This window comes from Triplophysa dalaica, chromosome 1 (genome assembly GCF_015846415.1).
Source record: "Triplophysa dalaica isolate WHDGS20190420 chromosome 1, ASM1584641v1, whole genome shotgun sequence".
Classification (NCBI taxonomy): Eukaryota; Metazoa; Chordata; class Actinopteri; order Cypriniformes; family Nemacheilidae; genus Triplophysa; species Triplophysa dalaica.
The window spans coordinates 10,363,000-10,390,804 of NC_079542.1; the positions used below are offsets into that span (position 1 = coordinate 10,363,000).

A 27,805-nucleotide genomic window follows, 5' to 3' on the forward strand; every position below is an offset into this window, starting at 1 on the left:
TATTATAAACAGCATGAAAAATTAACTGTGCAGTAATATCAGATTAATTTATTACAATCTGAGTTTTCGCAGTTTTATTTCATGGAGGAGAAGCAGATTCCACACGATGCGTCAAGCAAGTGGTCACATTAACAAACCGCTATTATTTGCTTGCAATATTTAGGCAGGATTTTAACCTGTCGACCTTCAGGAATAATTGAAAGCTCAAACACCCCAAATAATTCTGCAGGTGGTAGTGATAGCAAAAACGAAACACTGTGCAAAAGAGTTTAGTTTAGGCACAATAACACGCCTCATAAACTGAATCAGATATGATGTAAAGTTCAATCTGCAGTGTAATCAGATTCATTCATTAAAATGGGAGTTTTTTGTAAAATTAAACAGAAGTCAGTGTTCATTCAGTGATGGGGATTGTTCTAAGCCTGCTTTCTTTGTAGGCTTCTATTTATGTCCAGTCCACATATCCGCTTTAGTAATACGTACTGAGGACTGAGAGCATGATAATACCTTAAGCTCATTTTAAAAATCAGGGTTATACTTTATGAAGCCTTTTTTTTTACTTTTTCTAATACATCTACAAACATTTGTTTAGTGATGTTTAAAACAAAATATTAACTTTTTTCAATGTTAAAAATGCAGATCATATTTTCTGTTGTTTTATCCTGTTTTCTCCAAATGTTGTCAGAAGTTCACAGAAATAAGCAAAAACGATAATTTTACTAAAACACATCAGAAAAAAATAAAATACTATGCCCAACCAGGATATCTGCTAGGCCACCCCTGAGACATGATGTAAGTAACCTCTTACGCAAAGACAGGTTAGATATAGTCTAGAAATTTTCAATTATACTGTTTTGCTTTACAGTGGTGATTCATTATATAATCTTAACCTCTTTGTTGAGAACCAGGAAAATTGTCTTTGAAAAATGCAATATATAGAAATAAATAAAATTACCTATGATTCAAGACGTAGACAAAGAAAGCTTGGCTTCAACTCAGCAGTCTATAATCCATAGGATTTTTGAGTGTTTGTGCATCTACATGACCTTATTACTCAAAATTGTATATTATAAGACTGTATTTGAGTCAGGTACAATGATTTGGGATAACAAAAAAGTAAGACGTTACAAAAGTAGTGTCTAAGATACATTTGTGTGAATGGCTACCATCACTCCCCGTCATCCAACTGCACAGACGATAAACCGAGAGGGAGTCCAGAAATCATTTAAGATGCTCCTTCCAGACATTGAGTGAATAGTAAACAGTAAATATTAACACCTTGTGGATCAGTAATGTCTCAGTGGTCACCGCCTGTTCTCCAAATAATGGAGTTAGCAAACATCATATTCTTATTTTTTTTTTCTCAGACTGTAAATGGTCGTTGAAGAAGTTTTGCAGTGAAGGGCTCCTGATCACAGGCATCTGAAAAGCAACATTTACAAGATTTAAGAGTACAAATACTTGAAACATTTACTTGAAAAACTCAAAGCTACAAAGGTGAATTAAGACTCTTTATTTAAAAATGTGTTAAAAGTGTACAATAGTGGCCAAAAGTGATGTCGAAAGAGCATATCGCCATCTTGGAATTGCAAAGTTCAATGCGTTCCGAGCAGTTTTCAGATATTGTGCTTCATGGTTTTTGCATTCCATTTGACTGTAGATTGAACCTTTTTGTTTTATAGAAAGTCCCAAAATGTACACAACGTAAAGACAAAATATTTGGATGTCAGATAGAACTTTATAATTCCAATATTCGACATTTGCCCTAAATGTTTGTTCAGGTTAAATAATATAATATAATAGGTATGGTATAAAGACTTTTGTCAAAAATGCATAGAAAAACAAAAGCCCACAGGAAATAATCATACACTGCCTACAGTTGTTAATATTTTGTTGATCCTCTCTTGTTGAAATATTTTGTAGGGATTCTCCTGATGCTTAACACAATAAGCTTTGTGCATTCTTAAGTTTTTCAGTTTACATTCCGCACACTTATGAAACATTATGTAATATATATTTTTAATAGTATAATTATTTAAGTAAAGAACCAGCACATCACTTTTGGCCACTAATGTACGTATAAAATTATAGTATGTACTGCACAAGTATTAATCAGCTGCCAATATCAGAACTAAAACAGTCAAATGCAGTTTTTGCTATTTCAGCAACAGTGAAATCTCAGAAATGATGAACCGCTACTGTAAACAACTGTGGTGATAAAGAGGTCAGCTATAACAAAAGCTTTGATCATCTTGATATTTTCATGACCTACTGAGTGCATTTTTGAAAAATGGTCCATGTATATAAAATCTGCTCTCTATATAGAAAACGGTTACAAAAACATATGATATATTTACATTCTACATTCAGAGGTCTGTGTTCTGGTAACATACACAGTTTTGGCAGGGTTATAAAGACTCTTAGGGTGGCTCGCCTAAAATAATCTTGTATGCTCTGAAAAATCACCATCTTCAAAAGGAGTCTGGTTATTTAAAACTATTTTACATAAACAGTATAGCTTCCACAAGAACATTTATGTGTGTCTCTATTCTCTACTTTCTAAGTGGTGAATACGTTTACAAACACAAAATTTCCACACTACTGGTGCATCTACTGTGGGGGTCATACTATAGTCTCTGAGCCTGACACCTTTCCAGTGAAAAAGTCCCAGAAGTTGCTTGGCGGCTTGCTGTCGTCTGACGTCGTGGATGAAGCATTGGAGCTCTGTCGTACCCATACGCGTTTCTCTACAGGGCTCTGCGGTTGGGAGTCACTATCCTCCTGTCCCAGACCAGAACAAAGTCGTTCCCCTGACCATGTTTGTCTGGAAGCGGCTTGTCTTTGGTCTCGAAGCTGTCTCTCATCACTCTGGGCATTGACGGAGGGCTGGGCCAGACACAGCAAGTTGTGGTGAGAATGAAACTGCCTTATTTGGCCAATGGACTTTGGAGGAGCCTCAGAGGAGCCTGTTACACATACATAGGATCATCTATCATACAGGAAGATCTATAAATTATATTCTAATAAATCTATAATAATACTATTCCTCCTCACTACACATAATGAGAAACTGCTCACGGTCTCGGTTGGTGTTAAGGTGCAGAACGTTAAGGAAGACATCGCTTTTCAGACTTCCTATGCTAGATGAATCTGGGAAGAGAGGCTCCAGGGATGAAAGATTGTCACTAGATTGACCCACAAAGTCCAGAGAGACCTGCTTGTCCCTCCGTCCACCAGAGTCGGTTTCCATGGTTAGACTGCTGCTGCTGCTGTCAGATATGTTAATAAAAGAATGTGTGCATGCACTTAGCATTTGGACATTGCATATTATTGTTGGATCTCTGTAATTAGGGACATTGCTTTGGTCATAAGGTCTTTAATTTGAGAATATTTAATTTCTAATTAAACCAAATCAGCATGATCAAATTACAACCCTTTTTAAATCACCTGCATTTAAAAGTAAAAAGATTCAAATTCTTAAAGGGATAGTCGCCCGAAAAATAAAACCTCCTATTATTTACTTGACGAACGCTGGTAACAAGAAAAATCTACCCTATTGATTTCCATTGTATGAACACAAGACCACAGAGACATTTTGTGTTACATAAAACGAGTTATTATTGTTTTTTTGGGTGAAATATCCCTTTAAGGCTTACAATAAAAAGGCGCCTTTCAGACTGTAAATAAATTAATTTGTAATGTTTTTGTAATCTGATCTGATTGTACATCTTAATTTTCAATCTGATAAATACATTTTCAATATTCAAATAAAAAGAAATAAATAAGAAAAAAATACTTTTCACAAGTTTGTTAAAAACAAATCACCATCCACGACACTAAAAAAATTCATGTCTTAACTCAAAATGTGTAGCGACAAATGTGATAGTTGAGATAGTTCACCCTCTTGTCATTACAAACCTCAATGACTTACTTTCTTCTGTAGAACACAAAAGAAGATATTTCGAAGAAAGATGGCAACCGAACAGCACTGGCTCCCATTTACATATTTTGCATTACTTCTTTGACACAAACCCAATGCGTAAGGAAGAAATTCATACCGGTTTGAAATGACGAGAGGGTGAGTAAATGATGACAAAAAAATTCTATCACTTTTAGGAACAGTCTGTTGCCACAAGTTGTAAACTAACGGTACTATTTGTAAACTAACGGTACTGTTTATGTTTATATGCTCTCCTATTGGTCAGTCGCTTTGGATAAAAGCATCTACAAAATGAATAAATGTTATTTAATATTATGTAACATTTTCAACTGCCAAGTAAAAAACTGATATGTAAGCAGTAACACCAACATTTAAAAAAAGGTATTCATTTTTTACACTTTATGAAAAATTTTGAATAAATTTCATATTTCAAAACCCGTGGTAGTTAAAATGTCCCATTTAAAGAATCATCCATATACAACGATACTAGCATCAGTCACGATAACTATAAGGAAGCTGACCTGACTTTCCTGCGTAGCAGATAGTCAATAATATCAGGATCTGTCTGAATGAGACTCATGAGCACCTCCTGTTGGAGCTCATCGGACACCTGCTCACCAAAAAAACACAATTTTACTCTACTAACATTATGGCCATGATGGTCTATGTGCAATATATGACAACAAATCATTTGCGGGACAAATAATAAAACATCTCTCTCTCTCACCATGAAGAGGTGTTTGTGGTTCTGGACGAGCAGCAGGGTAACAGAGATAACAGCAGTGCTGTCCTCTATACCCAGAGCCTGAGGACTGAGCTCTCTCTCTGATCCTCTCTCTTTCTGGAGAAGGTTGGGCCCAAAGATCACTGCCAGGTTGGCTGCCGTCATCTTATTACCTAAAATCTAATCATATCACTAGATTAAATCACCCTTCAGAATCATGGCCGTCACTTTGTTTGTGGTGGGGACAGTCACATGAGCGAGCTGGCTGCTAGATCATGTAAATCAATTCATATGCTTAATGAACTTGTGCCTTTTATAGTTCGACAATTATAAAATCTGGCACTGTCGGCCTATTGGCCTGGAGATAGATTGAATGCGTTGAGTTTGAGGAGTAGTAGGTTTGTAATCCCACATTATAATTAATTTGATCCAAATTTAACAATTTGTCAAGTTATATATAGACGTGAGGATGTAGACAGTACCTATGATTGATTATAATATGATTGTGAAAATGAAAATGATATTTCCAGATATTATTTGAAGAGTTCAATTAAACTGCATTTGGGTTGTTTTGATTAAGTAATAACAACTAAAAACATAAAGCTAACTAACATGATTACACAATTTAAAACATGATTTTTGAAATTGTTTTGAAAATGAATCGTTTTTGCAAATAAGCTGTAAACTGCCTATGGTCAGAACACAAACAAACGGATGCTTGCATTAAAGCACAGTGAAATGATAAAACATCACATTTTTTTGAAAATTCTGTAATTGTTATGAGAACAGTTGGGTACAGGTTGTGTTACCTCCTGTTGGTCAGGGCCAGTCGAGTCGTGTGCGTTCTGTTGTACTGTATGTAAGAGGGTGAGGAGCCTCAACAGCGTATCACAGTAACAGGGTGGTAACAGGTATAACAACTGCTGCAGGTATGTCAACTGATCAGACCCTCTCAACACTGTCACACACACAACACATCATATGCACATTAGTTCACTTTAATAAAGGTAGTACTATAATAAGAAGTGTATTTATATTTATGCAACTACACAGTGTGTATCATCATGAATGTGTCATGCTACCAAAACTGGTTTCTTTTTTGGTCAGTGTTTTATAAAATGACCCATTATGATACAATTACTTGATGCATTTGTGATGTTTTTTCAGTAACGTCTGTTCGTACAGTTAGCGTGCAGAAAGGCGCGGTACAGTTCTCGAGGCAACAGAGGGTCGGGCATCTCCCTGAGAAACTCCTTCAGTAATGCAGCCACATCATGAACGCTGTGCTCCTCGTCTAACACGGCATCTACCCCGCTGTTAAAGTCATTGCGTAGCTGAAAACACAGTCAATGATTCAATAGCCTCAAACAAACAGCATGCCACTGCGGATGAGACTCAAGTATCCGAAGCCTCGTTTTTCTTTACAAACACAGTGTAATATACACAGAGATCACAGTCTCTGCCTGCCTATGCACTATAACTGCTTAATGAAGAGAAATTACATCTAAAAACATACAATGTGTGGCAAGTGTTGTGCTGTCATAACTGTGTTTCCTATAATCAATATAAAAGAAAGGGTGTGTGAGAGAAAGAGAGAGAGAAGTGCTTCTGAATCTACTCAAGAGAGCAGCTGGAACTAGCAAACTTACTTGACGGACTCTCTTTTTAGAGCTGCCTACCCGGAAAATCCCCAAAGTTTGTAACCCTGGAAAGAGAGAAAGCTGATGCTCATAAACAAGTGTTGAGCTCTTATGTCAACATCCTAATTTTACATTCTGTTGAGGACGTTATTCAATTTACATGTCTCTCTATTTGTAACATAAACCAGGGCGTAACTTGCAGGTCCACACGAAATTTGCCGCCACAGAGATTCCTAAAAAAACACTGCAGATTTCAACCTGTCAAATCCTTACCCCCTTTCAACTTTTCATTGTTTAACACGTTTTAGAATTTTGGAAAATCCCTTCCACCAAAATAAAGTAGGCCTACAGGAAGTTTTAGGGTCACATGCATGGCTACCATAATAGTAGATTTATGCCCTTGAAGGTGCATTGTACATATCTGGATTATGATTTACATGCTGTATTTCTAACCAGATATCTGGACAGCCAAGCTGTATATTATTTGGACAACAGGAAGCCTTAAAGGTCCAGTGTATGCAATTTAGCAGGATCTAGCAGTGAGGTTGGGAATTGCAACCAACAGCTCCCCTCTCCCTTTCAAAGTACTACAGAGGCTCACAAAGCACTAAGATATCATGGCTCATTCTAAGGTAACAAAAACATAACGGTTCATTATGTAAGGTCATAATACAACTCTCAACACATAGTTAAGTATGTTATATTGCATTTCTGTCAATAGATACTCTTACATTTTGTGGTGTAATGCAGTTTGCAGCTCACCGTAAGCCTGAATGTGGTTACAGCAACGTTCCACCACTCGGGGTACTTGTCTGTAAATGGGGTTGAGACTGAGCTTGGCCTGTGTACGGCCCGCGGATGCCTTCTTCATTTCCAGCTCATTAGGGTGAGAGAGCTGCAGAGCTTCTAGTAGTCTGGACTGACTCTCAACCAGATCAGAGATGGAGTCTACAGACAATCCTCCCTACACAGAGACAGCAGGAGGTGGGGAGGGAGGGGAAAAAGGTAACGATGGAAAGATACACAAACTTAAAAAAGTTTAAAGTGTGTGTGACGTACATAAGGTCAAAGTGTCAACATGAACTGAAACAGCCCGTTTCATTTAGAAGGAATGAAAAAGTTTCTCATTGATCATTAGTTAAAATAGCCCAAAGACAAAAAATATTAGACCACAGTGTCTGAAATTGAATAATACTTTTGTGATGTACGCAGAAGAAATATAAACACAATTTTTTTGGTAAAAGCTTTTCAAACACCACATCGATCAGCACAGCGATGACTGAACAGCCCAGTAATCGGTTCTCTTTCCTTCCTCTCCCCATGTTTGGGTGGAGAAAATGGAGAGTTTGATTTGGCAAAGAAACAGACATAGATCTCATTCCCCCCTGCTGATCTGTAGCCACCCGTCTCTGAACCTTGAGTGAGGTATCGAGTTTGCCCATAGCGGCACAAATAACCTGTACCATATGACTGCTGCCATCCAGAGCCTCAGTAAAAACATCTTTACCATTTTGATGTTGAGCACTGCTTAGGGCATTATCTGTTTTCTTTTTAAATCAACCATATCAAATTGTTTTTGCATCAGAATTTAGACTTTTAAATTGCACTCAGTTTTAACTTGATTTTGTGTTCTGGCTTTCATGATTAGTACATGTGGCCGAAAGCAAACGTTTTTTTTGTAGATGACATTTTTTGCTCTTGTGAAAGTTGAGAGATGAAAGATTTTTCATAAACAAATTGCTTAACTTTGAATTAAAAGTCTTCAGCAGATATTTAATCTGTTTAATGTTTATCTGTGAGGTGTTTCGTATCAGCGCTTGATGGTGGGGAGCTGTTTGAATGAAATGATGCCAGGGTAGCGAACGTTTTTATTGGCCCAGATTTATATTTGTGTTTCTTCTCCTCTCTTTTGCTCTCAGATAAGATGTCAGCAACACATAATCTGTCGAAGCAACGGAACAGAATTGAATCTTCACACAGTTTTAGCCAAAAGAGATATCCAACTTTGGAAAATGTATATAACCTTATATATTCAATAGAATATACTATATTTAAAATACTATGTTTCTTCAAATGTATTATAATTTTTTTATAAAAAACTATATTCAACAATGAGTGTTAGCTAAACTGAAGCTTTATTTTAAGAATGCTTCATTTGTTTGTTTAAACTTCATTGTAAATATTTAAACAATAGCAATATTTAAGGTTGGCAGAATAAAACTGTTCTGGGAAAATTCTCCACCTGTCCATGTATTGTGGACTTAATACTTAGGCTAATATTTAAATGACACGCGACGTAAAGCACTTCCATTACCCTACTGTTTAAATGCTCACAATTCAGAATCATCTCTGTATCCTCATCATTATCTTTGCAGTTGTTTTAAACATCCTCGTTGCATGTATTCTACATTTAAAATAAGGTACTATTTTATATCAAGCCTTTTCATCAAGCATACCCACAGAGATGGAAGTGTTGGCAGTTAGGCAACATGTGTATCTGTTCCAAGTAAAATCCTGCATATGTTGTTCTGTAATTATTGTAAAATATTGTATTGTGGGAAGTACTGGTGTAGACCTGCTCTTTATAAATTTTTAACAACTACTTATCAGGGCTATAACTTCATTAGTAAAGCATAAGTGAAGAATTATGCATAATTATAAATAAATGGCATATTTAACAGTAACAATTGTCGTGTTCCTAGAAAAACTAACAAACTGACTTTATATATCTTTGTACACATCTTTTTTTAGTGGAACTGCTCCCCATCAGGCCCATACAATTTTATACAATTTTAAGCTGCGTGGGGCAAACTAAAAGTTATGATACGTCCCATCCAAACTTCCTGTTTAAACAAATAATTGACCAAGACTGAAAATAAATCTGCACTCGTAATATAATTTCCATCATAAATATAAGTTAACACCATAAGAGTGTTTGATCTAAATAGTCCTACATTCTCATCGTACCCGTCTGTGTGTCCGTGATGTATTGTCCATGAACACTGATGACACAGGTTTGCTGTGAACCTCCAGTGCTGGTGAGGAAGCAGCTCCATGCGATAAAGCTGTACTGCTCATCGTCCGGTTTCCATTGTGCTGCCATTTCTCAGCACGGAAGTGTAGTACACTGGCCTCTAGGTCCAGACAGTCCCTGCGACTCTCTTTCAGTGCGTCCTGACGCTGCTTGTGTGCCCGGTCATTGGCAATAACTTGAGCAAGAGGGATGCCAAATGCCTGAGGTGCAACGTCTGCAGAAGTGTTTGAAAAGAACAATTAGCACAACAACTGGCCTATTCAGCTGATCTATGGACTTTCTAATTAAACTCAGTTACATGGATTGAATCGATGAATAAAGTCAATGCATTAAGGATCAGTTTTTTATAAAGTATTTAAAAGTACTGCAAAGACAGATACTGTATGTTTCACATGACATTTTAGGAAGGGAGCGTATGTTATAAGTCATACCAGTTTTTGAAAACAATGACTCTGCACGTGTCTTCCCAAAACACTATCTAGTTTACACAGACTGCTTACATACTGCATGAGATAAAAGCCAAAATATCTTGTTATGGAACAAAACTATTTGATCATATGTGTCTTGCTGTTTACTTTACTCGTGTAAAGACAAAGGCCATAGACTATTACTGTATGGTTCTTCAGCATTGAATATATAAATGTGCGGTGGTGCAGGAAGTTTCTGGAAGTTAAAAAAGCTTCCACAAAAACTGTGGAAATTTAGTGTAAATCATAGATGATTCTGGATTATGGCCTAATGCTTTGTGGAAATAATTACTGTATGTTTGAGATCTACAGTATGGACTTTATCTAAGACATTGTTTACACTTTACAAATCTTTTATGTATTATACAGTCTGCAGACTTCGAGGCTCCTTCATGTCCAGGTTTTCTGAAGAGAAAGACATCTTTACATGTCTGGTTACTAATCTTGTGTTAACATACTATTAAAAACTATTTCAAAATGCAGTACAGACGATAGAATTAACCAGTTACAATAAAAACAACTTCAAGTTGGTCTCTTTTGCGCATCTGTACGTAAGCCTCTCACATGCTTGCTAACACTTTACTTACAATAACACTTTTTCAAAGCCTTTTCTAGTTGATCATAAATCCACAATCTGAAAGTAAGCTTTATTTAAGATATTCTTCTCTAGCCGTTTACCTGTAATTGAACTGAATCCATCCAAGGTAATTTTATATATAGATAAGTTATGCCCACTTTTAAAAATAGCAACTTAGGTTGGACTAATACTACAGCATACTAGCACTGCAAAGTGGTCTCCTAACTTCTCCCCCTTCTTTTCGTTTCCTCTAGGCTTAAAGGTCCGGTGGCAGGTCAGGTTAGTTTGGTCCACTGGCCACAAGCTTACCGATAAGCTGGATGGATAGGGGGATTGGGTCTGCTTTAAATAGATTCCTTCCCTTACCCTTCCAACATCCACCTTTCTATTTCTGCATATTTCCACCCTGACCTCCAGTCATGTCACTGTGGAACATGAACCTGGCACACATGCTGGATACAACTGCCAGACCACGGCTGCAGGTGGCCGGCGGAACGACATGGAACATGGCCAAGCAAAGCCGTCTGCCCCACAAACTGGTGGTGTTTTGACTCCTTTAATGCTTGGTCTGTGATCTGTTCGAGCTACATATTAACAGGACTTAAAGCAGAGGTAAACACTGATCCCTTATCAGCCCTAGTGAGCTTGTAATGTTTGTAATGGTTATTTATTATTTCTAAACCAGCATGATGAATTAAAAACAGAAGATCTGAAACAGCAATTCATGGCATGCTTTTGACAATTCTTGAGATGAGAAAAAAAACAGAAAAAAGTATTTATGTTTTATTTTTATTTTACATTTAATGTTAAACAAATGTGATTTTAATACACTCGGTGATCTAATAGAAAGGCAAAAAGTAAATGTATAATTTTTTTATTTTTTGTATATTTAGGAATGCTTAACAGTTTTCAGATTTTTCAGAGTTTTGTATGATTCGCTAATCCTGTTATTTGTATTGCTAATTAAATACTAAGTTACAATACAAATCCGCAATCACGTGTATTCACAAGGATGCACAGATTGTTGGAAGTAACTACAGTGGATGTACAGCATTCCGCGTCTTAAAGTCTTAAAGTCTCGTGTGTCTTATAGGCCAATGGGAGATTTGCTGAAACTGTGACACACCAGGGTCAGAAAATAAACAAAGAGAACATCCATTTATCGGTCTCTGTTCTGCCTTCACTGTCTCACCAGAGAAAGAGATTAACTTAAACAAAACTTATGTTGACATCTAGCTCAAGTTTGCAATACAGTTTGACCATCATTGGTGGCTTAATTGAATCTAAAAGGTGGCAGTATGATGAGGTATTTGTGTCTTATGGGTTGTTTATCATGCAACGATTACAAGACTGTGCTCAGAAATCCTGTCTGACAAACAGTACTTTAAGGAGACCAGTTCACATGGTTCGAACGGTCCAAACATAGTTTAGCCTCATAAAGCAAGGTTTTGTGAGGCCTAACTATGTTTAAAGTAAACAATTGCGATTTTACATATCTGTTAATGTGTAAAAGGAGCATTGAATTAAAGGACGTGGTTATGTCTTACCTTTGTCTTTCTTTTCTTTTGAGAACGAGTCAAACTTTCTACGCAGTGATTTCCTTCTCTTACGGGTCTCTGCAGAATAAAGATAGTAGTTGGTTTATGAACAGGCCAATAGATTAATGAAACCGTTATTTATAATATAAAATTGTACAAGATAAAATGTATTTATTATATTAAAAAAAGTGAATAAAATGTAAATAAATCATGTTAACAAAAACAGATCCGCAAGTCTTTTATTTCCAAATTATTTTTTTATAATCTGATGTCTTCTGAACTTTTCTAAATAAACTAAAATCTTAAGCCCCAAGTATGGACACAGAGCTGCCAAAGCATGCGTTAGCTAAATAAAACTGTTGTAATGTGGAGGCTGTGCTTAAGATAAAATGAAAGAGGCCAAAATACTTCCTGACAGAAAATATAACAACCACTATCTCTATTTTGCCTGAAAAAGAACAGTTATTCCAAATTTGAAAAGCTGAAAATAAATTTGAACTAATAAAACAAGAAAATATATAATGAAGAGTAAGAATAAAATAGGATAAATACATGTAAAACATAACAAATATCACTACAATTAGTTTTTTTATTAAGAAATTACAATTTAAATATGATTTACTGTAGCAGGTAAATTATGTTGTAAAGCTGATGTTTTTAGGTCACATGAAAAAATGTTAAGAAGTTTCCCTATACTTTATACACAGTGTAAAGCTGCAACTATTGTGTACATTTGGATCAAGAATTCATTTATAAAAATCTCTTGGTTGCAAGTCTTCCTGTGTTTCACAGCAAGACATAATAGACATTTATAATATAGAAAAAAACAAAATGAAACAAAATAAAGATAAAAAATAAAGAAGAAAAAAACAAAACGTCTCAACTTAAAGGAAACAAAAATACAATACGCTTCAACATTTTATCACTAGCAGTATCAACATGTTTAAAATGGACCTACGTATTGGTAAGCATATCTAAACACTTCCTTCAGAAAACATATGTACAAGTGTTCTTTCTAATATTTAAAGGGACACTATTCCATGCAACAGAACCACGATACAATACACTCTTTTTCAGCCAGTTAGTTTGTTTCAAAGAAGAGTGTAATGCTTTAATACCATATGAAAATTAACCAACAGTCGTAAGTGTAGTTTAACCTTAACCAGCACCCACATTTACTTTTTATGCATGTATAGCATTAACATTGGTCCGGAAACGACAATGAAGCACAAACCTAGCTGTTCTGTAGTCTGAAGTTTTTCTCTGTCCACAGCTATGCCTTTCCCCATGATAGTTACAATTTGATCTTAATGTTTGGACCAGGAGAAAGTATTGTCCAGCATCACACCCAGCACGTTAACATTCGATACTTGTTCGATTGGCACCCCATTGATGAATAGATTAAAATCAACAGACTACGACATACTATTCTTGTTACTGAATAAAATACATTTTGTTTTATCTAAATTAAAAACCAGTTTATTATTTCAAACCCATTTTGTGATTGTTAACAACTCGTCACTTAAATGATCTTGAAGCTCATTTACTGTATGTGCCGCAGAGAACAATGTAGAATCATCAGCATACATGACTGTATTTGCTTTTTTCAGATGTGAGAGATATTGTGTTAATTTTCAAAGAGAGAGAGAAGAGAGAGAAGTGCACATGCAGAGGGGCTTTAGGTGGGGTCATGTTCCCATGACTGCAGGAAATGAGAGTTTATTTCTATAGCAACTAACCCTTCAATCCCCACACGCCAAGACATCATGGGCTAATCCCCAATCAGATCCCATCAGAGACAGGACGAGAGAGAGATGATGATGAGAATAAAAACGCAAAATAAATCTTTTTACAATCCCTTTGGTGTGACACAGAGATTGACGCAAGCACGAGAATGGCTATCAAAGTTGGAGAGTCACTTGTATAAAGTATTAGACTGAGATGAAATAAAATAACCTGGATTAACCAACAAGAAACGCAAAAACAAAAGTCTCAAATTTAGTGATCCATCAATCATCATGTGCTTTCCGAATTCTGTTATTCCACAATTTACAGAGCCTAATTTATACTCTCCGTAGAACATTCATCTTACCAAAAGTTTGACGCCAAACACACTGATGACAGTTCTGAAAGAGGCCAAGTTAACCACCATGTAGAATCTGACAGATTTCTCCTTAGGGAGAAACATTTTCCGTAAATATTCCCATAAAAGTCTGGTGGCTGCTTCCCCATGGGTCAGCTGGCTGTGGTCTTCTCACAGATGGCCAGTTACAAACTCCACGTTAAAGAACAGAGGATGACCTTCCGTGATTTGACCATGTTGTGCTTTGGTACGTGCTGGGAATTACACTTCCCACATACAGTAACAAAGAAAGGGGGAAGCGATTTTCCATGGTGGGATATAACGGGACTATCACATGATTATTCATAGCACCAACACACAGAATTGCTTTGGGGAGTTAAGAAACAGAACACAAACTCAGATCAAAGATAAAAGACGACAATGGGACATTTATATATTATTGTGAACACACTCTTTTATCTAAAGCAACGAATGATGGAACATTCAACATTTAGCTTTTTTGGTAACACATTTTAAATTATTTTCATTAGTAACGATTATATGATGCTTAATGGGACAGTTCACCCAAAAGTGAAAATTCTGTCATACTTTACTCACTCTCTTGTCATCTCAAACCTTTATGACTTCCTTCCTTCCGCAGAACAAAAAAGAAGAAATTTTAAAGAAAGTTGTTAACCAAACAGCACCGGCCACCATTTACTTCTATTGGATGGACACAAAACCAATGCAAGTCAATGGGGGCCAGTTAACAACATTCTTCAAAAAAATCTTCTTTTGTGTCCTGTAGAAGAAAGAAAGTCATAAAGGTTTGAAAGACAAAAGGGTAAGTAAATGATGACAGAATTTTTATTTTTGGGTGTAGGATCTGAAGCATTATAATGCAATATAAAGCAAAAAAATCTTTCTAGCGCTATTTCTACTTAACCCCCTTATCTGATGAATCTGAAATACCCGTAAATTCACTGTGATGTAATGTTTCTGTGTTTTTGGTGGAACAATCTAAAACAATCATACTGAAACTTCCACACATCATCACAAAACCGCTATTCCCATATTCTTGCACATGTACCTTTGGGAATGCTGATCTTAAAATCCAGGTGTCTTTTTTCCAAGTGGTAAAGGGCCACCTCCTGCAGTCGCGCTCTCTCCAGCTCTGACAGACTTTGGATGGGAACCGGCTGCAGCCTCAAGCTCTGTCCCAGCATGGTGGTCCACGTATGTTCGCCCTGAGAAACAGACAAACAGACTGAAAAAGCGGAACTGAAACTGTTCTGAATACAGGAAATTAAAGAGCACAGGAAACCATTGTTTCTGCCACAGTCTTCTTTCCTGCAACCCATCTCTAAATCACCTCTTTGTAATTTTAAAGTGATGCTGATTTATGTCTGATCAGCGTTGGAATCCTGCAGCCACGTAGTTCTACGACTGACTTTGGTGAAAATGATATACTGCTGTTAGATTGCTTTGACCTCTTAGAAAGCTACCATTAACTCATACAGAGAGTGCAGGAAATTTTACTAGCAGGTTTCTTGTGTTTACATATTTGCTGTTGTAACAGGAAGTTTGGGCGGCACGTTAAAGGGACCTTTTGCTTATTAGCCAATAGGCTGTAGTTTCATCACAGCAATGAATCATGATTTGTTGATGGATTTGGGCAGTCTGATTGGATAAAATCTGTGTAATAAAATATATGATTTTAAAATGCATTTTTGTGCTTAAGATTTAGTCTACTTTTAAGAGTAAAAGTCTGCTGTTAAGTTATTATCATCTCTGGATAAATATTCACTAAAAAGGCCCTGTCTGGGTCAACCAACAACCCCAAAAGCCTAAAGGATCTAAACACTGAAAAACATCCTCTTATAGAAAAGCATAATATTTAAGCCTTCTCTGTTTAATTGGATTCAAGGGCAGCTACTTTTAGACTTGGCAGTGATCCTGTATGGGGTAAACATACAATAGCTGGTGGACATGTTATGACCCAGCGCAATTCCCTTGACAGCATACATCCCGTCACATGTGTTGTACAGTTCCATCTGATGCGATGACAACAAATGAAAGGACTGAAACAGAAAACAATTGCTGATGCTGCAATTGCGTGATCCTATGAAAACGACAGGTAAAGTACAGTAACTGTCACATAAACAGCCTTTGAGACCCTTTTGCTGAAATGATGGTGTGGCTATGGTTTAGAAATGATTACATGTGCAAACAGTTTGCGATAGCCTGTGTATATGCAGAAGACGTTTTTTAATGAGTAAAATAAATATAAATGTCACATGATGTTGATTGGCAGAAATCTCTTGTCACAATTTGAGTGGTGAGATTTCAAATGCCCATCCTGTCTCATAGGAAGTATATTAATTTGGTTGAAGTTCTTTCCAAATAGGAGGTAGTAGATATATAAGACAGAAAAAAGTACAGTTTATACATTTTTCTAGAATTGAAAGTTAATTTGGACTCCAAAAATTAAAGGAAGCACATTTATTAATAAGCCAGTCCACAAAACCAGATACAGATAGTAAAGAATCCCAACATCAACCATTATAGCATGACAATTCAGTTTTCTAAAAAACACTCTTTCACTGGTCATTTTGGTGTGGTGTCTTTGTTCACGTGGGGGTCACAAAAGTCACCGAATGCTAATCAGTGTTGAGAAAAGGATCAAGTTCAGAGTTCGCTGGATGTGTCCTCTTTATTCTGACAGCATTAGGGTTCAAAGGTCAATGAATGAGATTAGAACTTGATATCCATCAATCAGTGTTGATACCATTATTAATTATGTCTTACATAAAACATCCCATTTTCTCAATGCAGTTACACAATTCACACAATGCTCTGCCTTCTAAGTTTTTAGTTTTTATTATAAATTCATAATAATGCAAACTGTAAACATCATTAGAGAGGATAAAAAACAGATAAAGCAAGCCACAAAATCTCTCTACCTCGGTCTGTGTTTCTGTCTCAAAAAGTCTTTTCATCTTTCGTATAACAGAAAAAATGGAGGTAAAATGAAAAAGGCAAAAAATAACAGCAAAACACAAACATGTGTGGTACTAAGACACACTTCTAACCCACTGAAATCTACAGCATCATCTTTCATCAGACGCATATGGACGTTGATTCCTTTAGTGAAAACAAATGCTTTTGTGAAAAACACTGAAGTTCAAAGTACTAAACGGCACAACAAATCTTTCATGATGTCCGTACCACAATACATTAAAATTCAACATTCCAAAACAATATTGGTTTAACATATCCAACCACAGGGTCAAAATGCCCTTTAATGTACTCCTGTAACCGTTTAGACCAAATGAAGCGCAGTCTAAAGATCATCAAGATGAATGTGCATTAGAAAGAAATATTTCAGGCACGCTATAAGCCTTTAAATCCTCACTGATGCTATTTCAAAGGGCAATAAAAAGATCTTACCTAAAAGCTCAACTCTCAAAGTAGTACAAGGCACATTCAGAAAAAAACTGCTGTTATGTACTTTATTGTAAACTAGACTAAAAACATTTTAAAATATTTTGGTGAAGCATCTAATGTGCCTTCACGGTACTATATACGTATATCATAACTTTTCCCAGTTGGCTGTTATTCTGTACATGAAACAAATGTAAACAGACTTTTTACTATTTTATATCTATATCTCTATTTTCATCTATCCTGTAGCTCAGTGGTTAGAGCATGGTGCTAGCAACACCAAGGTCAAGGGTTTGCATGGTCGGGTCTTTAGCTGGGGGGGGGGTGTGGGTGGGTTTGCCGTGCAAACTTGTCTTTTGGATTCGCCTTGCATGCATTCACATTTATAATTCATCCGTCTTAGTAACCAAAGCGTTGGTTCCGACCCCAAACGATAGCGGCCCACCGGGAAAACGGAACGTAAAATGGCCAGTCCGCCCCTGGATTCCACACACTACCGAGACAACAACAAATTCAAGTGCATGACAAGACCCAGAGCAAAATATCTGGTCACCATAAATAAAGCTGTAAGACTACACGCTCTTAGGAACTAGAATGGTAAACTTTTTAGTGAAACCTCACTTCACTTTGAAGAGAGTTGCTTCAGTACCCTCCATAATAAACAATAGCTAATTTTTCTACATCTCTGTATTTCTTCCTTGTCTGATTTCACTTCGTATACTTTAAAATCCCACACCTTATTTGTCTTTCTCTGTCTCCCGATCTTTAAAACCTGGCTCATAGTGCTTCATGAGAAGTTTGATCAAAAATACTTCTGTTTAGAAACATGCTGATAGTTCCCAGACGGCCCTTTAAAACAATTCCCAAGTGTTTGTATAACAGTTCAGCCAGTAACATTCTTTGCAAAGACCATCAGACCTCATGTGGATTTAAAGCATGGTGAGTCTTGCGTGCACTTTTGTTGAGGATGATGGGGGTACTTTTCTCTTGTTTATCCAGTTTCAGCTACAGCTGGCACACATTAACATCAATGACTTGTTTGAATGTGTCTGCATGCATGTGAACTTGCAAATGCATAAATATGTATATTAAAGTAAAATGTAAAGTTAGAAAGAAACACTGCAATTTGAGCAATGCAACAAATCCCAAGCAGATCTACTGTATGTAGGGAATCTGAGCATTCAACAAAAATTAAACAACTCTATTCTACTGTATAAAATGACAACTACATAATAAAAACAGATCACAACGTCATCCTTTTAAAAACAACTTAACAAACCTAAGACAAGTTTTAAAACAGTAGCGGAGTTAGAACCGGGTCAGTTCTCATTCATCAGATTTGTTTACTGCACATTAACATCATTTTTCCATTACACATATATTTGTTTTTTATTATCATGATTTGTCTCTAGAGGAAGTCGGTAATACTCCTGAAATGGAAAGAAATGAAAAGAAATGAAAATCAGCATTTCATGTGTGATGTGGTCTGGTGGCCTAATCAGTGTTCCCATCGGGAGAATCAGCTTTAAGAGAACTGAATCCCTAAGAATTGGAGCGCTGTCTCCAAGACAAAACAACTGGAAAATCAAAACTGACAGGAAAAATAAGAGACTGAATTGAAACTTTGCTAAATCTTTGTCCTCTTTATAAAGATATTTATGCAATCGATCAACAAATTTGATCAATAAACATGTGAAAAACAGAAAAGAAATGTCAAACAAATCACTTCTTCAGTATAGCAATTACATAATATAATATATATTTAATATAAATTTAAGCAGATACACACAATAATCCTTTCTACTCTTTGCCTCTACACGTCTTACATCTTTCCAAATAACAGCATGCCAAAGTCGATCTTTAAGCGTTAAAACCACGTTGATCACACAAAACACCTTATTTACAAAACATAGCACTGTATACTGTGCTTTAAACAAACCTCTGATGTAAAGGGACATGACAGACAAACACTATGAGTAACGATAATCCACAAGCATATACTTTAACATCACGTTTACCTGTAATTTAATATATTACACACAACATCAATGGTCTCAGACTGTAAAATATCACAGAAGCAAAAAAGTGGAAATATTTAAGACAGCAGTTAAAACAGCACGTTCACACACACACACACACACACCCTTCACTCTACCTGCAGGCTGGGATGTCGCACAGTCTGTAAATGTGGGCAATCTCCTCAGACACTTCACACTGCACAACAGACACAGCCAATCCGAAGCAAGCGGCAGACAGACACAAGCAGAGGAGGATAAAGAAGGAGGTCTGTTCTCTCCATCTGCCGTGTACTGTATGTAAATCAGAGCTGCCAACAGAAAACTTTACGTAAACACTCACAGAGTGACGTAAAGCAGAACGGGAGGAGACTAAAACGGATGCATTAGATGATTCCTATGTCTCTCACTGCAGGGTTTCTCTTTCTACCTGTGTATTAAATCACAGTGCATATTTACAGCAATTGTTTACCTCAACTTCTTATTACACACAGACAAATACAATCATAGAAGCAAAAAACCCTGATTTGTTATGAATTTATATGCAGAAGAACTATCGTTCATTTGTTGTTAAAAACATTTAAACGTTTTTAATGTTTTAGTTAAGTGTATTTTTATCATAAAGATTTTTTTTTATTTTGTATTGATTGTAATAGCCTACATTGAAACAGAGTGGTAAAGAACAAATAAATCGAGAATGACACAAGACAAAGAGAGTGTGGAGGAGGCAAAACAGAGAGGCTTGAAAATAAGGGTTCCTGGCAATAGAGAGAAATAAGGGTTCCTGGCAGATGATGTGAGGAGGTTAGGAACAAAAAAACATTTACAAAGTAACTTTTAATGTTCGTAAAACTAAAAATGTCTAAACCATTAACCCTTCAACTATCTGGTGACCTCACATATCAAAATTTTATCTGTTACACATAATCCACTTTTTCTTGATAAAGCACCTCAAGGCAAAATAGCATTTATTTATTTGAGTGAGTGTTTGTGGATTCTGTTTGTTCAAACCTGTTTTCTTACAGTGGGTACTGAAAGTCCACATCTCAGGTCAGAAAATCTGGAATTTCTTCAATGTTAACACAAAAATGACCAGTACGATTCAGAAATATCTAAGGTTAACTCATTCATGATGAACATTTTTCTTTAGAAAATATTTACTTTCACGGACTGAATAAAAATGTTGTCATTTACAGTTGTTCCAAATCTGTATTCAACTCAATTTTATTTATATAGCCCATTTGTATACATTTCTTTGTTATGATAAACACAAAGAGATATTTTGGGAGAATTTGTTTCTGCAGTAAATGCTGTCATAAAAGCAAAAGCATAAGCCTACATAACAAACTCTCAAAATCATGCTTTACCAATTTTTCACTCAATACCAATACCTTATTCACTTGTGGTCTCAGACGTTTATGATTGTTAATGTGCATGTTTACATATGAGTGCACATGCTTTTTTGTGAAAATGTTTGTTTGGCTGATCCCTGACAGCTCTGGAAATGGTCCCATTTAAGTTTTTCTGTGTAGCTATCTGACAGACAGATCGAGTACAATGGTGAGAAGGTCGACTGCATATAGCAGCAAACACAGAAAACCCACTGTATAAACATTTACACGGTACACACAATGCCCAAACACCTAGAGATATCCCTCCATTAAGTGCTCACATATCCTATTTTCTCAATTCTCTCCTTGCACGATACATAGGCACAGGATATAGAGAAACCTATGTAGACTATATATATAGCACCACCTATAGGAGAGCTGATAAATGTACAGTGCAGTATAATGTGTTTGGAATGTGCCGTGAGGCTGTGTGCGGTATGTCATGGATTTGCCATTAATTTACCATCTGCAGGGCTTGGATGTGCTTGAACTCTCTGGGGATTTTCCCGTCTCCAACGATCAAAACGCAGTCCAGATGTCTTCATCACTTATAACATCCATCCACAATCACACTGTTCACAAACACACTGGCTGCCAAGAGCTCCTTCATCACCTAGAAGGGTGCTAAAAAACTGTTCTGACTGATATTAAGGAGGACTGTGCAAGATATATAAAACATTCGTCCTTTGTGACGTGGGTTAGTTAAAAAACAGCAACATTTCATTTTGATTTGTGTTTATATATAAATTCAAATAAATCAGTTGCGGAAACATTTGTTGAATGCCATGAAAAACAGATGATTCTCACAAATTCTCGATTTTTATTCTACTCTGGAAAATTCAAGTTCTGATGTTTTCCATATACGTGAGAATCTTGATCGCCGCCCATATAGAAAAGGTCCGACTCAGTTTCATGTGTTTGACCTCTGACCCTGACATCAAGGTTGCCCGTCCTGTTTTCGCCATAACATAGTGGTGTTAGGTGAATACACAGGATCATATGACCCTGATGCAGGATGAAAAGCGTCAGGAACTAAGGACACATCTGTCCCAAATGCGGACGGGAGGAAAATCCAGTGTGTGCAGGTTTGGTGAGGAAGTTCAGATAAGTCATGAAGAGTGACTCAGTTCTGCTAAATTTATACTGTCATGATGTGTACGGAAAATCGAACTTATTTTTTACACCCTGTTTATGAGTCAATATTGGATAACACTTCAATCTCAGCTGACGATGGTAATAATGGCATAGTGCAGGCCATACTACGGTATAGACTGCACTGCCCACTACAGGCTGTAATTGAGATGTCCAAAAAACACATAAATTATCAAAAAAAGCATAGCTAAAAAAACATTTATATGTTTATGTTTATACCATTGTTATGAATCCAGTAGGAAGTATGAATCCAATGGCATAGATATAAAAATAAACTGATCTGATATGAATCATTCACCCGTCCAAAAATGCTCACCTCTGCAACGTAACAGCTCTGTTCAGACATGCTGTCGGGCAAAAGGTAACAAAGACAAATGCTCAAACTGGAGCACACAGATAGAAAGGCAGATTCATGTTTATAGAGCTCGCATTACTGCTGGCACTGTGCTTGTGCTCTCTCGCAATCAGAATCTGCAGATTATAAAACAGTAAATATTATGGATTATTATTTATAGCGGACCTCTTATTAATGGTCCAGACTGATCCCCGACCATCATCAACAAGCTTGTTGCTAATATAAATATAGGAAATCTTGTGTAACGCTTTCCTTGTTTGGGTGTCTACAGACACTGAGAAGAAAATAACGCTAAAGGAAAAATCAACAAACAACATTTACATTTAAGAAGACGCTTTGACACAAAGCAACTTACATTGCATTATCCTATACATTTGTTTCTAAGTATGTGCCATACCCCGGGATCGAACCCATGACTTTGGCATTGTTAGCGCCGTGTTCTTATCACTGAGGTACAGGAAAGCTGTAGACAATAAATATTGTATCCACATTGACATTCCACACACAATAAAAGTAAGTTTTAGACTTACTAAAACTACTCAAGCAAAAGTGATTTTCTAAAAAAAACACAATCAATAACTAAAACTACCTTAATATAAAAAGTATAGTAACTGAGAGCTACAATATTAATTCATCCCTAAATTATCCATAAACATGTCTAACAGACCAAATTAAAGGCATAGCAAAGGCTCAGGGGTGGTTTCCCAGACAGGGATTGACTTAAAGGTAATTTTTTTTTAACATACTTTACAAAAAAACATGTTCATCTTGAGACAAAACCATCGCATGATGTGTAATAATATATGTCACCGCAAGTTAGTCTGGGACTAGCCTTTAAGGAGTAGTTCACCTTCAAAATGAAAATTCTGTCATCTTTTACTCTCCCTCTTGTTATTTCTAACCCGTATGTCTGTTGTTGACATCCCCCCCATTCATTTCCATTGGTTTTGTGTCCATGCAATAGAAGTGAAAGGTTGTGCTGTACTGTTACCAACATTTTCAAAATATCCTATTTTGTGTTCTGCAGAAGAAAGAAAGTCACACAGGATTGAAATGACAAGAGGGCATGTAAATGATGACAGATTTTTCATTTTGATGGTTAACTACTCCTTTAAGCTCTGCCCGGGAAACCACCCCACAATGTTTAAAGCGCCACATGGTTCAAATGAATCAACGTGTATGTTTGGTGCCATCTGTGACAAGTTCATAAGGTTTGAGTCCCATGAACATATGCACTCAAAATGACAGGTGGTCTACAAAGACCATGAAAAAAGTAAATCACTTTGGATTGTAAAAAAAACATTCCATGCGTGTGTGGGCCAGTCCGCACAGATGAGTGTGGTTTTATTTTATCTGTCAAAAGGTCAGATTACATAACATGGGTTTGAACTAATCTCATTTCTTTTCATCCATTCGATCCTTTTATCCTTTTTCTGTTTTATTGTACCATCAATTTGTTCTCCTAAACATCCCTAGAGGTCACACAAAGGAAATGCCATGCTTCTCTAAACAGGACATTCTCCACCCATCAGCCCAGTTCTCCACTGTTCCGCTCCATTATGTTGAAGAAACCACCATCAAACACCATTGATTGACATTCACAATGAATAACACCCATGAGTACTGTAATGGGACTACAGTATAGTGTCGTTGTGTCAAAACGTATGAAGTTCAAACCCTGGCAGAGGTGATATATGCATGGGTTCACCTGCTAAATAACAAGCAAATTTAACCATCATGAGCATTAAGAGTAACTTTCAAACACAGTATTGACAGTCAATTTTACCAGCTAGCACATTTGGGTCATTGTCATGATAGACATTTTGACATTATTGCTGACGGCACCAAACACCATAAAGTCGGCACTCTGTGCTTTTTATTGATTGGTCAATTGATTTACACATGTCTAGCTTTCTTTATCAGGTTCTAGTGATGTAACACTAACAGATAAATATATTTGTCTGATTTGTATATATTTGTCTAACCTTCCAGTATGATTTGCCATCCGTCGCCGCCTACCTGCCTGTAAATTCAATCTTAGCCCTTTAGTTTACATTCTTGTAGAGTTTTTTTAAACATCACATACAATTATTCCTGTCTAGCTTGCAGAGGTTTGTGACATGAAGTGGTGCCACAGTGTCTGATGACACTATTTCTGAAACAATGAAAATTGAATTTACTTTAAGCTTCAGAATTATGCATTCATGAGCGCATAAAACACTTTGGAAAAGAAACCCTTCTTTGTTGGTCAAAAACTTCAAGTCTGAGTATGGCCGAAATGACAAATTCTCGAGAGCGGACATGGTCTCTGACAACTCGTGCGTGATGAAAGGTCTTAAGCTTGTAATTCCAAAGCCCAGAGAAGATTTAAGTTAGTTCTCTGGGAGTCAAGACCGCTTGTTAGCATTTCACAGAACGGCCTTATTTCCACGTGGGAGAAACAAATATAATATTATATTATTTCCGATTAAAATCACTGTTAAGTAAGGTCCTTCATTATCTACAGTACACATCATTTCAAGGCATAGATGAGCGTTCAGTGGGCTCGACTATGAAGTCTAAAAGGAAGAGGGGAGTGAAAAAGGGAAGTTCTGGGAATGTCAAACCTCCTTTGTCTTTCCTTGTTCATCCGTCTTATGATAAAAACCTTTCAAATAGAAATGTTTGGGTCATGTGTTACATCATTGGAGGAAGCTGGTGATAAGCTTTGATGTCGCATGACTTTGAAGATTGCCGAGCACCCTACGACGAGACAAAACACAAAATGTGTTCAATATCATCCCTGTTAGAATAATGGATCTGAATATGGGCCGAATTCGCTTTAAATGTCACGCACCTTTAAAACGCTCCAAACCACCTGCAGTCCAGTTTAAACAAGCTAAATGTGCCTGACACAAAATTACTATTTGTGGTCCATTTACCAGGGCAGAAAACTTTTTTAAAGGACGATGCAAACCGCATACATGGCAGTTATTTGAGACTGTTTTCACAGTTACCTGATTTGCATGTCTTTTGAGAATCTGGTGCAGATAACCACTGGCACAGGTTGATGCAGGTTAATTCCCTTATAAATCATTTTCAGATTGTTATTTAGTTGTTAAAACTGTGAGTTTCTATGGCTGTTAGATAATATATATATTTTTTGATCTAAATACATATCTAATCAAACTAATCCTCGTCTGTCTGCCTTCTGAGTTTCTAACACACAAATCCAAAGTTTTCCGTAAGGTCTCGAACCCAAGAAATATACTTTTTGCACAAAAACTTCTGCTTTTCTTAACACCTCTTTTAATTATGCTGTGAGACATGTATACCGGATCATGTGAGACATCATAGGCAACCCATATTTCCAACCCATCTGTGGCACTCATTTATCATGCAGTCGGCCTAGATCTGTTTACGCTGACTAATGCTGCAGGAATGTGCGTCGCTGAAGGAGAACGACAAATCAATATTTTCAAAGACTCTTAATTTTGTGAACGTTATGTCCGTGGTTTGCCTCCTATACTTCTTTGTTAATGTTAATGAACTGCTCGTGCTCTTCGAAATAAAATATCATCATGTGAACTGAGCTGCTGAGTACATGTTGAGAAATTCTGTGAAATAGCACAGGATAAATTAGCACAGATGTCTGCTGTAATGCTGGTTTGCACCTGTCCTGTTAGTTTTTTCACATGTGGTATTTCTGCTAATGAATGCTGAAGGCTACAGTATCGTGCTGATGACAGAAATAAAATAGAAGGCTATCCACCAACCCACCGAACCCCTATCCGCGCAGCATATGGTCTTCATTATATCACAATCTGTCCAAGAAGTTGGGCAATATTAATACAATTTCCTTCAAATCTTTGTACTTTTCCATTGCACACTGTTTTGGAACACATGAGCAGTTTCTACTTGAATAAGCCACAAGGAGCAACAAAATGATTACTTCAGGTCACCCAATAAATAATCCTGAGGTTTCACTGAGGTGTGTATAGACTGTATTGGGTTATTAGCTCTCAAACACTGGTTTTGTGTTTTACCATTGGTCACAACAGGCAAAAATGCAATATGTAATTTATTATACACATAACACTTCATTTATCCAAAGAGACTATGCTGAACTAGAGTTGAACTTCTGATCTTTGCATTGCAAGTGAAGGTATGACACACTGGCAGCCTGTAATGCACTGAGACTACTACGCTACCATTTACTTGACTCCACTCGCTCAAGAATTTGCTATAACGCTATTTATTATTGTAATGGGACATTTTGTATTATGATTCTTCAGTTCAAAGGTCTTATAACTAACTATATTATACTACCAATTTAATCACTTAAAATACTACTGAGAAACTAGAAATGGATCAAAGTCCAGCAACCAGATCTAAAGCATTTCACCAATACTGCTGAGTGTGAAAGGGTGATTTTAACACTAGTTTACTAGCATTTCGCCAAAGCCCAGGTGAAAAAAGTGCACTAAAATACTTTTCATTTTAATATTAAATGCAGTTAAGTTGTTTAATGTATTTAAAGAGCCGACTTTATTTTTACGGACTAATTTTGTACTAAAAATGCCCAAATCAGTCATTAGTTTTTAAGATAAACTTATGAAGATCCCACTGTGCTATTTTGCAGCACCATGAATAAAAGTCCTAAAGATTATATTTTAAGACTATTAAGTACAAACCTAATATGTGAAAATAGAGTGCTTTCAGTACAGTTATAAATATATACAACGTGTAATTATATATTGTTTTAATGCACTTTTTTATAACCTGGGAGGAACAAACAGACCACCAAAGCACATGGCACTAAAACACAAAGCACATATACAGTGTAGCACCTTATAGGAGTCTAAGCGAGACCATATAAATACTTTCCATAGACTGTATAAAACATTTGTTTAAAAAAAACATTTATTACAAGCTTTAAAAAAAATTCTATTTTTAGTGAACTTTTTACAAAGTTTAATACATAATATAGATCGCCCTGCAATGAATCATATGCACTTCTCCTCTACATTTCTAGTTTACATTGGCATTAGTGCTACAAAACAACACTGACCTTTCAAGGAGGTTGATTAGTTATCCGCATAATCCAAAAACATCTTTAAATATTCTTACTCACCATGTAGTAGAACTGCATGTCCTGGCGAACCGGGTCCTCATGCTGCATGAGTGTAGATGAGTGTTTATCCGATCCCATGTAGAACAAAACCATAACACTCCTTTGCAAAGACGCTCAGATCAGGTGCAAACACAGCAAATTCCTCATCAGTCAAGATCTAGAGAGGGAGTCCATCTGGGGAGCAGATCCTGTTTAAAGGGTGCTAGTAAGGCTTGATGTCAGTGTTTCCTCTGTGTCTGTGTATCTGAGAAGTGAAAGGAGCTCTTCCTGAAAAAGGGTGCTTTTTAAGTGTGGGTCTGCGTGCGCTGCAGCTGATAAAATGCGAGTCCCTCCACGCAGCGCAGCAGAGCCTC

The 27,805-nt window shown here is 36.6% G+C and overlaps 1 protein-coding gene across 5 annotated transcripts; it reads right to left on the reverse strand.

The window, feature by feature from the left end:
• Positions 1–36: 36 nt before the first annotated feature.
• On the reverse strand, positions 37–27,805 carry arhgap36 (Rho GTPase activating protein 36). Of its 5 annotated transcripts, none has more exons than XM_056752720.1 (13): positions 27,453–27,805; positions 15,073–15,229; positions 11,930–11,998; positions 9,272–9,552; positions 7,067–7,268; positions 6,314–6,369; positions 5,848–5,998; positions 5,474–5,622; positions 4,668–4,844; positions 4,462–4,550; positions 3,079–3,266; positions 2,650–2,966; positions 37–1,422 (listed from the first exon to the last, which is right to left on the reverse strand). In XM_056752720.1, exons 1-13 carry the CDS (start codon positions 27,543–27,545, stop codon positions 1,342–1,344), a joined length of 2,010 nt encoding a protein of 669 aa, XP_056608698.1. In that variant the 5' UTR covers positions 27,546–27,805; the 3' UTR covers positions 37–1,341. The 5 variants fall into 5 exon arrangements, with proteins under 5 accessions (XP_056608698.1, XP_056608690.1, XP_056608716.1 ...); XM_056752712.1 differs by having other exon boundaries at positions 3,079–3,269; XM_056752738.1 differs by lacking the exon at positions 27,453–27,805 and adding an exon at positions 19,582–19,722 and having other exon boundaries at positions 3,079–3,269.

What these genes read in the sequence shown, in the direction of transcription:
- arhgap36 (XM_056752712.1), bottom strand. Translation starts at nt 27,545, where the DNA reads ATGGTTTTGTTCTACATGGGATCGGATAAACACTCATCTACACTCATG. An exon ending in ACCACAAACACCTCTTCATG is followed by an intron (nt 4,551 to 4,667) that starts GTGAGAGAGAGA and finishes TTTGGTGAGCAG; the next exon opens with GTGTCCGATGAGCTCCAACA. An exon ending in GGGACTTTTTCACTGGAAAG is followed by an intron (nt 1,423 to 2,649) that starts GTGTCAGGCTCA and finishes GTTGCTTTTCAG; the next exon opens with ATGCCTGTGATCAGGAGCCC.